This window comes from Anser cygnoides, chromosome 5 (genome assembly GCF_040182565.1).
Source record: "Anser cygnoides isolate HZ-2024a breed goose chromosome 5, Taihu_goose_T2T_genome, whole genome shotgun sequence".
Taxonomy (NCBI): domain Eukaryota; kingdom Metazoa; phylum Chordata; class Aves; order Anseriformes; family Anatidae; genus Anser; species Anser cygnoides.
In genome coordinates, this window is record NC_089877.1 from 36,762,504 (window position 1) to 36,777,016 (window position 14,513).

General features: G+C 50.9%; 1 protein-coding gene across 1 annotated transcript in view; it reads right to left on the bottom strand.

The window, feature by feature from the left end:
- KDM2A (lysine demethylase 2A) overlaps positions 1-14,513 on the bottom strand; it is a 46,324-nt gene that overhangs the window by 14,113 nt on the left and 17,698 nt on the right. The window contains exons 4-13 of the mRNA XM_066997883.1: positions 13,874-14,012; positions 12,591-12,669; positions 11,304-11,350; positions 10,745-10,923; positions 9,342-9,448; positions 8,668-8,761; positions 6,844-6,997; positions 4,814-4,929; positions 3,470-3,596; positions 1,978-2,393 (exon numbers count right to left, since the gene is read on the bottom strand). Coding sequence (XP_066853984.1) covers positions 1,978-2,393; positions 3,470-3,596; positions 4,814-4,929; positions 6,844-6,997; positions 8,668-8,761; positions 9,342-9,448; positions 10,745-10,923; positions 11,304-11,350; positions 12,591-12,669; positions 13,874-14,012 — 1,458 coding nt within the window. The remainder of the gene's footprint in view (positions 1-1,977; positions 2,394-3,469; positions 3,597-4,813; positions 4,930-6,843; positions 6,998-8,667; positions 8,762-9,341; positions 9,449-10,744; positions 10,924-11,303; positions 11,351-12,590; positions 12,670-13,873; positions 14,013-14,513) is intronic.

Genomic DNA, 14,513 nt, shown 5'->3' on the forward strand with positions numbered 1-14,513 from the left:
AAAGCCCCATCCAGCCTGGCCTTAAACACTTCCACGGATGGGGCATCCACAGCTTCTCTGGGCAGCCTGTGCCAGGGCCTCACCATCCTTTGAGTGAAGAACTTTCTGGTGTCTAATCTAAATCTACCCTCTTTCAGTTTTAAATCATTACCCCTTTGTACTATCACTATGCTCTGTGATGAAGAGTTCCTGCCCAGCTTTCCTGCAGGCTCCCTTTAGGTACTGGAAAGCCTCTAGGTCCCCCTGGAGCCTTCTCTTCTCCAGGCTGAACAACCCCAACTCTCTGAGCCTGTCAGCACAGGAGAGGTGCTCCAGCCCCTTGATAATCCTTGTGGTCTCTGGACTTGTTCTAATACATCCATGTCCTTCTTATGTTGGGGCCCCAGCAGTACTCGAGGTGTGGCCTCACCAGGGCTGAGTACAGAGGGGCAATCATTTCCCTTGCTCTGCTGGCCACACCAGTTCTGATACAAGCCAGGATGCTGTTGGCCCTCTTGGCCACCTCAGCACACCGCTGGCTCCTGTTCAGCCGCCTGCCCACCAATCCCCCCAGCTCCCTTCCCGCCAGGCAGCTTTCCAGCCTCTCTGCCCCCAGCCTGCAGCCTTGCATGGGGTTGTTGTGCCCCAAGTGCAGGACGCGGCACTTGGCCTTGAACCTCGTACAGTTGGCCTCGGCCCATCGGTCCAGCCTATCCGGGTCCCCCTGCAGATCCTTCCTGCCCTCAGGCACATCAACACTCCTGTCCACATTGGTGTTCTCTGCCAGCTTGCTGAGGGTGCACGCGATCCCCTCGTCCAGATCACTGGGGAAGATATTACAGAGAACTGGACCCAGCACTGAGCCACGACTCCTCGGGCCTGGCCACCCAGCCAGTTTTAAACCCCACAAAGCATGCTCCCGTCCAGGCCTTGAGCAGCCACCTTTTTCAGGAGAATGCTTTGGGAAACAGTGTCAAAAGCCTTACTGAAGTCTAGGCAGACCACATCCACAGCCTTTCCCTCATCCACTGAGCGCGTCACCTTGTGGTAGAAGACCAGGTTGGTGAAGCAGGACCTGCCTTTGATAAAGCCATTCTGACTGGACCTGATCACCTGGGTGTCCTGTAAGTGTTATGTGATTGTACTCAAGATAAGCTGCTCCATGAGCTTCCCCAGCATGAGAGGTCAGACTGACAGGCCTGTAGCTCCCCGGATCCTCCCTCTGGCCCTTCTTGTAGATGGGTATCACGTTTGCTAGTTGCCAGTCGACTGGGACCACACGCTGGATAGCCAGAACTGCTGATAAATGATGGAAAGCAGCTTGGCGAGCACTTCCATTAGCTCCCTCAGTACCCTCAGGAGGATCCCATCTGGCCCCATAGACTTGCATACCCAGAATGGATTTCTGAGGTAGAGTGAGGCTGAAATTCCCACTTCAGTGCTGAAAGGGCTAAAACGCCAAGGAGCTGGACTCTATGATCCTTGTGGGTCCCTTCCAACATGGGATATTCTGTGATTCATGGAGTCAGCACAGGTTGTAGAGCAGGCAAAGATTCTCATGGAACCCAAGATCATACCCTGCAAAACACCCTAAGAAACAAGGCCAAATCCACCTGGGGCAAGGAAAGGGCTCAGTGTCCAGCAGCCTAAGGAGGCCAGAGCCAGAAGTGGAAACAAATCACTGTAAACAAGCACTAACACTTGTAAGGGACACAGGCAAGGCCCAGAAGACTCTCGGCCACGTTGGCCAAGAGCAGTTATTGCTCCTGCTAGTCCCAACCCAAAATCCAAGCTAGGGCTGTCCGTCAGCATCAGCTGGTGTGACATTAGCCTCAGGTAGTGGAGGAAGAGGTGTGCGAGCCTGCAGACTCATCATCCCCTACACCAGGACTAGGTAAGTCCAGGGTCACCTTTCCACCTCTGATGCCACCGGGAAGCAGACACACCCTGGCAGTCCCGAGGAACGGCAGCACTCGTGGCTTCCTCATGCCTACATACCTTGACATCAGCGATGAGGGCATCCTCATCTTCGATGCCAGTGGGAACACACTTCTTGTGCAGGGGGAGTGACTCGAGTTTGTCCACCAGGCAGCGCAGCCCCTCCAGCTCAAACTGCGTCAGGTGCACCCTCCTGCTCTTGCGCGGGCTGCCGCCGTGTGGGTCCCAGGCCTGGCCGTTTTGGGAGCCCCGGCTAGAGTTGGAAGAGTCCATAGACGGGCTCTTCTTCAGACCTGTCAGGCTGCTCCGACAGCTCCTGCCCAGTTCATCGTAGTCCACATTGGCACCATTGGCTACGGGGCTGGTAAGAACAGACCGCCTTGTGACTGGTCGCCTGGGTTCCTTCCCTGCTGCATCCTCCTCTTCCTCCTCCTCTTCCTCCATGTTCACTGAGTCTGAGGAGCTCAACTCCATATCTGCCATGAAAGAGTGAGAGAAAAGCACAGTGGCCGGTCACTTGGTCACAGCAGACATTTAGTTTCTAGAGGAATCCCCCCAGTCACTACAACAGCAGATACATGTGGGACAAGGCCAGAGAAAGGATGGGGCACACAGCTGCTAGTAAAGAACAGCTAAAACCCTTTCCCATTCCCAGCTTGTTTTGTTGAAGGCCAGGCATGGGAAGCCTCAGGAAGATGACATTAGAGCTGTATTTGGCTGGATTTGCTTAGGGATCTCCAGCCATCTGGTCCTGGGAGTGACTTGAGACCTCAATCCTGCCTTCATGATAGGAAACAGAGGACGTGGACTTGCTAGATGGCCATGAGGTCTCTGAGCCTGGTTGTGCATAATAAAGAAGCCTCCCCTAACACTAACAAAAGCTGGGAGCGATTTCTCCACATTCCCAAAGGGCTCTGTCTGTGAGGAGAGGTGCCCAGAAGTGGGTATTTACAGCGGAGGCAATCCAGCTCTCTCCCACTCTGAAGGGTCTCTGTAACAAATCATTTCTTGAACCACTGCATGGCCCGTCTGCATTGGCTGTAAAGCCAAATAATCCTTTTGCGAGAGACCCCCTTGATAATAAACTTCTGACATAGCTCTTCAAACTCTGCATGCAGGAAAGCCCTGATCAGCAAGAGAGCCTTAAAGCCCTGCAGCCCACAGCAAACCGCGGTTACTGCTGCTATCCTCCCCTCTTCTGTTAAAGGTTTTTTGTGTACCAGCAAGGCCAGGAACTCGTGTGCTGGTTTTGCAGCTGAAAGGAACCTGTTGCAATGGCAAAGGAGGAAGCAGCAGTCTGGCTAGTTTTAACTTCTTGCTCAAAAGAAAAAAAAAAAACAACAAAAAACCACACAACCTTCGGCGAGTCTGCAATGCCCTCTGATTGTTCAGCAGAGCAGACATGGAAAAGAGAGGAAATACCCGAAGAAACCACCTCGTGAAATTGAAGAAGTGATAGTCCCTTGTTCTTCCCACACAACCCTCCCTGCCTACCACACGGCTGAGCCAGGCAGGGCCCGCAGGGCCGTGCGAGGAAGGAACAGGGGCTCACCCATGCTGAGCGATTCCTTCTGGAAGTCCTTGGTCAGATGTGAGCGGCTGGTGATACAGTAGACGTAGCGCTCCAGCACGTACCAGCACATCTCGTAATAGAAGGGATAACGAAACTTGTTTGGGACCTGCAAAAGAGGGAAGGGGAAGGGGATCAGTTCAGGCCGGCTTCTCCACAGGGCTGCTCGGAAACCGCTCTGGCTGCCCTGAACCAGACCAATCCCCTCCTGAGAGGCAGGAAATGCACGTACACATGTTACAGCATCATTCCTGCTTCTGGCAGCCTCATGTAATTCTCCTTGTGGAAGGAGAGCAGAGACCAGGTACTTCTCGCTTGTAAGCCATTAACATTTTGTTTGCCTGTTAGGGTCGCAGCTCTTCACCGTGCTTCCCCCACAGACCTCCTTCGCATTAGTGCAGGACAACAGCAGGTGCCACAAGAGGCTTCAGTTGAAGGTAAAGGTTCAAGCCCTCTTCCCAAGCCACAGCACAGCATCTGACAGTACATGTACGCGGAAAGGGAAAGGGAAAGGGATGGTCTATTGCAAGAGGAGTTGTCGGCTCTCTGCTAGACAGTGGGGCCACCAGGACTCTGTCACATCAGTGCTGGCAATTCACACGGAGGCAGATGTCCCTGACCCTGCTGCCTGCCTTGCACCTTCCTGAGGCTACACTGCCCGGGGTGGAGCAGGCACACAGTCCATCCTCCTGTGTCTTGGCTCCTTTGAATATTGGCTTGGCATTTGAGTGCTAACCCACAAGTCCTGCCTGCTGCAGCACCTTGAACCTTTTCAGAGAGGCCGGTCTGTCATAGCCCAGGTGCATCCTGAGGCTTCTCTGCAGGTGCTGAGGGCTGCAGGACCCATGCCTCCCCAAGGAGCAAGGGAAAGCACCCACTTGTCAGCCGTGTTCTTGGCTCAAGACCTCAGGAAGCCTTTCACTTCAGTCATTTTTACCACATCAAGGTCTAGGATCAATGCCAAACAGGAGCAGAAGGCAACTGGGTAAGGGAAGAGGCAAGGTCTGCTGGATGCATTCCCACGACCATGCTGCTGCCTTCTTCTCTGGCTGCCTTGCCTGGGGAGATTCCCATCACACTCCCTGCGAGGTTTCCTAGTGTCAGACTGGAGGCAGCATGAAGGAAATAACATCCTTAGTGCAAGCTGCAGGCTGTCCCTCACCCAGGCTCCTGCCCATACATTTAGCAGGCTGTGACGTCTCGCTTAAGAACAGCTGGAGTTCGAGCAGTTTGTCACGGGGGGAGACGCAAGCAGCCTGCCTGCACTGTTCCTGGCTGCACCCTCCCTGCCATCCCAGGAGGCCAGGTCCTCTCAGCTCTCCTTACCCGCGTGCGGTCTTCGATGCTGTAGATCCGGAGCTGCATAGGGATGTTGAAGCTGTGCAAGAAGTTGCCTCCAAAAACCAACGTGTCCATGGGAGTGTACACAGCATGGATCCAACCTTGGGGAGAAAGAGTTTGAAGAGTCCTTCTGAGCAATTAGGTAAGGACAAAGTCTTACAAGTGTACCCCTACTAATTCAATTCCTTTGCAATCTCTTATGCACTCTGATCTTCAGAGAAGGGCTCTCAAACTGCACAACCTCCATGCTACTCAGCTAAGTCTACTCTGATAGATACACCCTTAAACTACTCCTACACCTAGGGTAGCTGCTAACACACAGACTAGCTACTGACCCCACACACATCAGCCAGTACAAGTGGCAGCAGGAGGCAAGGATTGGACCGCTTAGATCCCAGCTCTTTGAGGGCTGACGTTGCTGTGTTACCACAACAATGTGCGCTCCTCCTGAAGCATCACTGCCGAATTAATACTCGGCTCACTTTACCCACCTATGAGCTAAAGACAGACTTGTATTTAGGCACTTAAATACATCTGTGGACCTGGCCTCACATCTTCCCATGGTAGTAAGTGTGTCAGTATCTACCTCCTGTCCACAGCTTTTTGTCACCCTGTTGTCTCTGCAAAGTTGCTTCCTGGTTGCATTAGGCCTAATGACACCAGCAGCGAGGAGAACAGTTTTCCAGAGTTTGTTGAACAATTCAAAAAACAATAAAAAAACTCTTATTTCAAAGACTAAGCAATCCAGGCAAGCCCAACATTTTGTAGATTCCAGCACGGCTTTCCTTAGAGCAAGGCCACTCGATTCAAAAGAAGTTCACGGTACCATGACTCAAATGAGTAACTCGTGCAATCCCTGGTGTTTTCTCTTCCTGGTCCTGCTGTAAGCTACAGGAGTATGCATGTACAACACAACTTATTCCTGCACTGCAGGAAACAGCAGGTTACACCGTTCTTTGCCATCAGAGAGCCTTATGGAAGAAATTTTTATGAAGCAGTTTTATCAGAAGCCTTGAAAAGGGTCCCATAATCCTTCTACTTGCAAGGGAGTATTCCCTAGCGCAAGCACAACATTTTACAGACATCCCAGGTTCAAATCACAGGTCCTGAAAGGCTGTGAGCCAGTCCTTGTGAACAACCCAGTTTGGGCTGCTGTTCCACCCACCGCATTGCTTCTGCTTTGCTGCTTTCTAGCACAGCACTGCACTAATTGTGCAAACAAGACATTGTTGATGCCCTCCAATTCATTCTGCCTGCTTAACCAAGTTAGGCTAAAGATTTCCCTTAACTTCCTTTAGCAAACTATGACCACAACGGAGGGATCTCTCAGGGAAAGAGCCAGGATCAGTGTTCTGCTTCTTTCCCTGGACCCGTCTGCTCAGAGCTTTGAAAGTGTTCCCACTCCCAACCTCAAAGTCTCCTTGCTCAAGCCTTCTGCTGTTACCTGCAAGTCTCTCCATATTACAGCTTCCCAGCTCCCTATCAGGTTTCAGAATTTTCCAACATCCACTTCTAGCTCTATGTTTTCCATTTCTCCCATCTCCAGTACTCCAGACTGCCATCATCCTTCCTTGCGTCCAGAGCAGTCACCTCGTTCCCTAAACACACACACTGGCTTTCTTTCTTGCTTCACAACTTGAAAATAACTCTGCAGAGATTTCACAAGAGAGCCAGGAAGTAGAGGAGCTGTGCTGTCTTGGGCCAGCCTCTATCATCAGCGTGCACTGCTCTGCATGTCAGCATGATGGGCCCTGGGAAAGCCTCCTTTAATAACTGATCAAGCATGATGTGAGCCAGATGGAGTTTTCTGGTCACTTGGGTGGAATCCACAGTGCCATATCAACCATGGTTTGGGAGCCAACAAGCAAGTGGACAGAGCCACGTAACATCTCCCTGTTACTCACGAAGGAGAAAGCTAAATTCTGCCTGTTCTGATTCAGCTTGTGTCCCAGGAGTTTCAGCCTCTTGCCACAACCCTGGCAAAAGCCAGGATGCAACTGCCCACCCTACTGTACCTGAGGGGATGACAAATGTGTAGCCCTGCTTGAGCTCGATGCGCTGGCACTCTGACACTCTGTCCCCAAGAAAAATGTCACCCTGCTTTCCTGAGAGAAGCCAGTTTTCGTAGAGCTCCAGGTTCTGGGGTGTAGGAGGGATCAACCAGAATATCTGCAAGCAAAGAAAATACATATATGTAAATCACTGCACTGACCATCCCCTGCTTCTTCCTGATCTGTCCTGCTCCCTCTCCAGGTACCCAAACATCTTCCTCTCCCCACCCCCAGAGGATGCAAACCTGCAGAAATCCCCAGTCAACTGACCTAACGGCTGTCCCATCTGAGAGGACAAGCCACTGAACAAGGGCCTTCCCAACTTGATGCACCGAGCATCACACCTAGACCGAGCTTGGGATGTCCTGTAAGGTGTTATTTGCAAAGACAGTGTTGATAGATGTAAAACCCACTGACGACAGAGTACTTGGAAAGAAAGGATATATTTACCTGCACCTTTCTGAATGCTACCATGTTATTCAGAGCCAACTGAACTAGAGATTTGCATGTGTGTCTCCATGTTGTACAGATGAGCAAGTAGATATCCATCCCCCCCAGCTAGGCTCTTCAGAGACTGTTAGCCCATCTTTTGAGGAAAATCACTGGAGCCACAAACTATCAGAATCACTGGGGAGCCTGGCAGCTACATCTCCTTTGCAAGATGTGGGTGAAAAGCCCAGATTATTTAAGTGGGGCAGAGCTTGTTGCCTTCCCTCAACCTAGACTAAGTCAGTGGAGAAAGATGGGATGAAATAATTGCCCAGGAGTTGTCCTTGTAGTCCAAGTTTCATCCTAGAAATCTGTCCTCACTGACTGCAGAGGGAGCCCCTCCAGCTGGACAGTTCCTTCTCAGCAGTTAAAATCAAAAGGGCTCCCTACCATGACGGCTGTCCAAGGCTCTTTCTCAGAGCACGTCCAGCCACCACGGGCCCAAAGCCAGAGGAAGCCTTCTTTCCTTCCTGGGTCACTGATGAATTCAACCCTAGATGGCTAATGGTTTTAACCATAAGTCCTGAGGTCTCTTCCACTTGCTCACAAGGGCTGAGTTTAGGAGCTGGATGCATTTCACAGGGCAACAGAGGTGAGGTCTGCCTTCGGTAAATTCTGCATTACATGGTATTTTCCTCTGCATTAGCTTTTGTTAATAATGCCAAGCTGAGCTACCATCATAGTTTGCTGCTCTGAATGCACCACTTCAAACAAACGGCTGAATCTGATCCACTGCTACCCTGAGCAGCAGTGCAGTTTCCTTAACAGCTGCACTGCTGACAACTGCAGTTAGCAAAAACTTAAATACAAGCTTCTCCACGCTATTACAGTGGTAATGCCAAAGCCTAGACTAAATCTGTGATAACAGGCACATCCACACAACAGCAATTGGAAGGGATGTTCTCCCAGCAAGGATGTGATGTTGGTTATGTTTCATTCTCTGAACATGATTGTGCTCTCTAGGGCAACTGAAGTGCTAGCAAGTTACTTACTTGTGCTAGCTAGCCAGCCCCTTCACTGTTATAGCACTGAACTGCTACAGATCTGTTTTCTGAAAGTTAAGAGAACAGATTTAACACCCCAGCTGTAAGGGGAGCTTAAGGTGCAATTCACCCTGCCTAAGGGCAGGTGGGAGGACTGGCACCTTCCCAGTTCCCCTTCCAGATGGACTTCCTCCAAGGCAGGCACCAGTACAACACACAGCTAGGTGAGGAACACCCATACAGAGAAGTCCCTGCACAATTCTAACTGGAAGTCACCCATCACAGAGCAAATGCTGCACACAGATGAAGTCTGTACCTTTCCTCCTCGGTGGATATGGTACCACACAGAAGTACCACCGAAGTCCACGTGGAAATCTGTGTAGCAGCCCTTGACACTCATCAGACAGTACCTGGTGGAAAGCAAGACAACAATAAGGTGTAAATGGGAGGTGACCCATTGTTCTAAACAGATGCAGTGTATTCAAAGTGAATGGACTGCCTAAACCCAGGCCAATAGCTCAGCGCAGTGCCAGCAATTAATCACTGCAGTGCTAAGCACTTTAGGTGCAAGGAGGTGATGGATTGCAGGAGAGCTCACTTCGCATTTCTATCACATCCCCTCAAAAAGATCTAGTCCAGGCAAGAGGAGAGCTTCCATACTCATATACCCAGCAGCTCTAGAAACCCCCAAGCCACAGGTCTGGCCTACACCTACACCTAGCAGCTCCAACAACTCCAGATGCCTCAAGGTGGTGAGCACCAAGAATTTCCCCGAAGCACAGAAAGCTCCTGGAGGTGACGTGACTGCCCTTCTGCACAGCATTTGGCAAGGACTTAAATAACTAATTGCAGATGTCACCCACTGAAATAAACAGGGGGAACGTTCCTCCCACTTCCCCTTGGAACAAACTGCTTCTCCCTTGGGCTGTTTTCTTGCAAGAGATCCTGAGCTGTGCCAGCGGTGGCAGGCAGCAAAAGCAAGTCACTTACTTTTGCACCTTCGGATACTGCATCTCCAGGATAGCATTCGTGGACTCTGTCTGACTCTCCTTCAGGTGTCTGGGCCACATGTTATCAACCCAGTCAATCAAATCCACCTGCAGCAGAAAGGTGGGAGACATGAGTATGGTTAAAAAAAAGGGCACAGTACCCCTGCAATGGACATACCTAAACCATTGCACTGCTGTGCAGAGATTACCAGAAAACCCAGTTCAGAGCAGGCCCCCAACAAACTACGGGAGCAAGGAAGGGACGGAGGGCCTGGTGTTACTTGAATGGCCATGATACTCCCATTTTAGCTCTTGCACACCCCAGCAACCTTTCCTGTTCCACTGGTGCAATGCTGCACATAAAGCATTTGGAACCAGCTGTTCTGACTCTGGTGAGCCTCTGAATTCACACAGGCAGCCAACACTGCAGCGAGATCCCAAGCATGGCACCAGGATGCTGCTCTTCTACTTGGGGGTCAGCCAGGAAATGCTATGCACTGGTCTTACACAAAACACACGCTGGGCAGCATCTGCCAAGGTGGGCTTCAACTCGCTAAGTTTCAGGAGAGCCAGAGCCTGCAGAGATGTCCAGGCTCCCTCTGCAGTTAACAGAGAGAAACAAATGTCCCTACAGAGCTGCCTGTTCCTCTCTACTGACCGAGAAGGAATTCAGGATGTCTATCTTGGACATCCCACCTTTCACACTTCAGTAGGAGCTGCTGATTCCTCCCCCTGCCAGACAGCCAGCCTGCTGCCCCCCTTTCCAGGGCAGCCCCAGTCTGGGCCTCCTCTGCCTTCAGAAATTTCAGCCCTTTGCATCAGCAGCACTCCCTGCCATCTTGTGGATCTCGTTGGAGTCTATGCAGCTGAACACAGGGGTGCTGTCCTAACGGGACTGTGGTTTCCAAACACCAAGCCAGCCACAAAGCTTAACTGACATCCAGGATTTTGCTGGTCTCTCAAAATGCAGCAAGTATCGCCAAGCCCTGCTGTCTGTTTTAGACCCAGCTGGAGTTTCACACCTGGCCAAGGCACTAGGAAAAGCTACCCCTGCCCTACACCTCTCTGACCACAAGAGAGCTGATCCCTGTGGTAGGAGGCAAGAGCGAGCTCTGCACCAAGCCTCAGAGCAGTACGAGGCACTTGCACCTGACCATGGCCACTACAGTTGAGGCAAAGCAGCCCCAGCCTGACTGTGAGATCGGCTGCAGCTGCTGATCTAAGTCAAACACAGAACCAGCTCCAGCAGCTTCCAGAGTGCAGCAGGGGCATCCCTGGCTGAGCCCATACATGCTATGAGCAGCTCCTCTCCTGCTGCACTCAAGCATCAGGCTGCGCCTTTACTGCAGAGAACCACAAGCATGAGGGAAGGGACATCCCTGCAGAAGGAAGAGCCGTACTGACCGTAGCAGGTCTCTGCACCAGGTTCTCCAGTTTGGTGTGGCTGAACTCCAGACTGATGACATTGTAAAGTTTCTCCCGCTCGGCCTCAGGTGTTTCGTAGTAGCGTGCCCACTGTGCCATGGACATCTCTATGTCCCTCTGCGTGTTCACATCCATGACATCCACCATCCGTCGGCTCCCTGCCAGAACAGACAGATGTCACTGGAACCATCTCTGTGCACAACAGGCCACCCAGAAGAGAAGCTCTAGGAGACACGGGTCCTTCCTCAAAGAACCCACCCACACACATGTGCGACGTCTTGGCCTCTCCCATAACTTCATCTTCTTCCATACCTACATCGAAACAGAAACTGCTTCAGGTCAAACTAGACTCCTCAAGCAGGTAAGAGCTGTGATCCGCTGGCAAAGGACAGCTCATGTTCAACCAGCTGCACACTGGGGGAGCCACAAAACCAGACTTCTAGCTTTGATACACCCGATGACTCCCAACTTCTCCCTGTCTGCCCAGGGCGCAACTCAGGCACACTGTGGTGGTCCCCGAACAACAGGAGACACTTACCGACGCACAGCCGCACATCATTCACGCTGAAGTCCGGATCTGGCATCCTGCAGGACAAACACCTTGCTAAAAAAATCATGAAGTGCTTCTGGTTGCAGACCATTCCCAGCCGTAACCCCACATTGGCACGCTGCTGCTTTTTGCCTCTTGGGTGTAGGCGAAGACATGGCTAAGGATCCATGCATCTATATCTCTGGGGGCACAAGTTTGGCTGAAGCACTGGGCCCAGCTTCTGGCTAGTGAAGCAGGAGTGATTTGGGAATTGGATATAACATCTCCAGAGTACAGTGACTGCTGGTAAATGAGTAAACAGGCCTTGAGCTAAGAAATCCTAGCTCTCATTTTAAAGGCTTTAAAGGCAAAGGACATAGCTAAATCAGGAGAAACAGTATATTTCACTGACACAACATAACTAGTCTAACTTATCTGCACAAACACCACTATCACAAGCAGAAAGGGCAGGCACCTGTTCAAGCAGTTCTAGACCCAGAAAAATAACCAAAAGCTTGGGAGAATCCAGTTTTACCCACACTGGAATCCCCGGTACCAAACACGTACCCTCCCAAGTCTGAGCCTGGCACAATTTGCTAATTCACCAGATTACAGTACATCCTGCACTGCCCATCCTCTCGTAGCCAGTCTCTGAAGTTAACAGTAACGCTGCTGATACTGGCTCTGACAAAGTTTGCTAGAACTAATTTATACCTCCAGCTTCTCAGCTATAATGTTTTGATATAGTATTATTTGCCTTAAAACTACATCTCCTTCCCATATTGTATTTATATAAACACCATTAATGCAAAATTTTCCATCAGTACAGCTTTACTCTCAAAGCAGTAAGCCTTAACTGACATACTGAAGCAAGAGAGAGACAGCAGTTTAGTAGTAAAACATGTTGGGCAGACCAAGTCTGACTTCTCAAAAATGCCAGATATAGTACAAATTGCTGAACTATCTGGTAATATTTGCCTATATTATCAGGCAAAAAAACAAAGCCAGATACTGCATCAGAGCAGTAATAGGACCTGCCAGGCATTCATTTGAACTGCGATCACCTACAGCCAATTCAGTCCTCTCATTTTAAGCCCAAACAGACTAGCAAGAATAAGATATGCGAGACGGAAGATGCTTTCCTCTGCTCACTCCACAACAATGCGGACAGGACACGGTCACATCAGCTTGGCAGCACACAGATCCAGCTACCAGGATCAGATCCCCCACAACATGGAGACAGGCAAGAAGTCAGGCCGGAGTCACCCACCCATCACTCTTTGCCCTGACACTTACTTTATCCCCAAGCCATCAGAGCTCCTGAAGATGAGAGGGTCTCTCAGGCCACCCCGCTGGATGTATTCAACTGTGAAGTCTGGTGTGAAGGGAAAAGAAGAGGGAAGGTGTTAGAAGAGACTCCCACAGAGTATTATAGACAAAATGAGGTTAGGCAGGACCTCTGGTGATCTCTTGTCCAACTCTGCTCCCAGCAAACTAACTTCAGACTTGGATCAGACTGTTCAGGGCCCTGTCCAGCTGAAATCTGAAAACCTCCTCACACCTGTGGCACTGCTAGCCAGTGAGAGAGCCCTGTCCCTTGTCATTTCTACACTCCTGCAGAGATCCTGGAACTCCTTTGCAGCAGTTCTGTAAGCAGCATGGTGTTTGCTGCTGACAGACCTTAGACAGGGCCCCCCTGGAGGGGGCGTGGGGGACTTGCTCCAACAGGCTGGGCCAGACAGGGGAACAGCATGGGTTTCTGGTCCTCACTTCCCCAAGAAACTCACAGCAGAGCAAGAGCTCACCCTCATGGTAAATCGTCACGAGGGCTTGCACTGGTTACACAATGAAAAGACATCCCACTGAGCCATGTGCATGGTGAAAAGCAAGCGGGGAGATCCCCCACACTCTTTGAGTTAAGCATCTAGCAGACACGTGGCTGCAATTACAGGTGCTGACCCAGGCGAAACCCTTCACTCCTGGCTGCCATGTGTCCCAGCAAGCCCACAGCACTGCAGAACAGCTCGCTGCTCTCCAGACTGAGCAGCTTCCGTGCCATTTCCCATGCACACTCCCTGTTACCAACTTTCCTGGCTGAAGGGCTTAGCGGGCTTGAGCCAAACCTTCACCAATATGCTCCACATTGCCTTCAAGCTTCTTGGGGACTGCTGCAGGACTTGCAGGGGAGCAGGCATAAATGTTACCGCCTCCTCTGCTCTACTTGGGTTATGCAAGTAAAGCAGTTCACAGCAGAGGAAAGCACAGAACTAGTGTGAACAGCAGCCAGTTTCCACAGTTCTAATGAAAAGTAGAAAGAAAAAGGCAGCAAAACACAGGACAGTGGGAAGGGATTCCATTATCACCACAATTGCCTTGTAACCGCCCTTCAAGTTGGCGGACAGGAAGATTCTGGGTGTAGTCAGAGGCAAAGAGTACATCCAACTGTGATCACTGTTGGCTTTCTCCTAAAGGCTCGGGGAAAGGTCATCTCACACGGCATGTCTCTCTGAGAAGCGACTAACCACAACAGCTGTCTGGTTACAGACAGCAGTAGCACACACTGCGGCCCCAACACAAACCTTTGCCTTCCATGAAGACGACGAAGGTGGAGTTAAACTTGTTGGTGGAAAGCTTTTCCTCGAGGTCAAAAGTCCTCTTCCCTTCAATTTCATCATCAGAGATGCCATCATCCTCGTAACGCCGCCTCATCGTGCCACGCTGAGGAGAGATCAGACCAGAAAATAAGAGCTATGGACCAGGAGGAGTGACCAGCTTGCTTCCTCCCCCAGCTGTCCCAGAAGCTCATATCAACCCAATGCAGCTCAGGCAGGAGCTTGGGGACCCTCACCCTGCAGCCGGCAGTCTCTGGGAAGCGTACACGCTTCTGCTCCCAGAGAGGAGACACCATGCCACTGCGTTGTCTTATTCCCTAGGCCTCTTGCTCAGCAAGCAGTGCTGGTATCAGTTTTCAGCAGACACACAGATCTATTCAGGCAATGCGTGTCTGGGATCCCAAACACACCACTGAAACAGCAGATCTGCTCCTCCTATAATCAACAGATTTGCACATGTTGGGCCATGTGGCAGACAGGTAATCCACTCTTAAGTGCTAACACAAACACGGGAAGAGGGGAGATATAGCTGGTCTAACTGGGGCAAAGGAAAAAGAATCACTCTCCCTCTTTTTTTAAAAAAAAAACAGGTATGTCAGTATTTTTC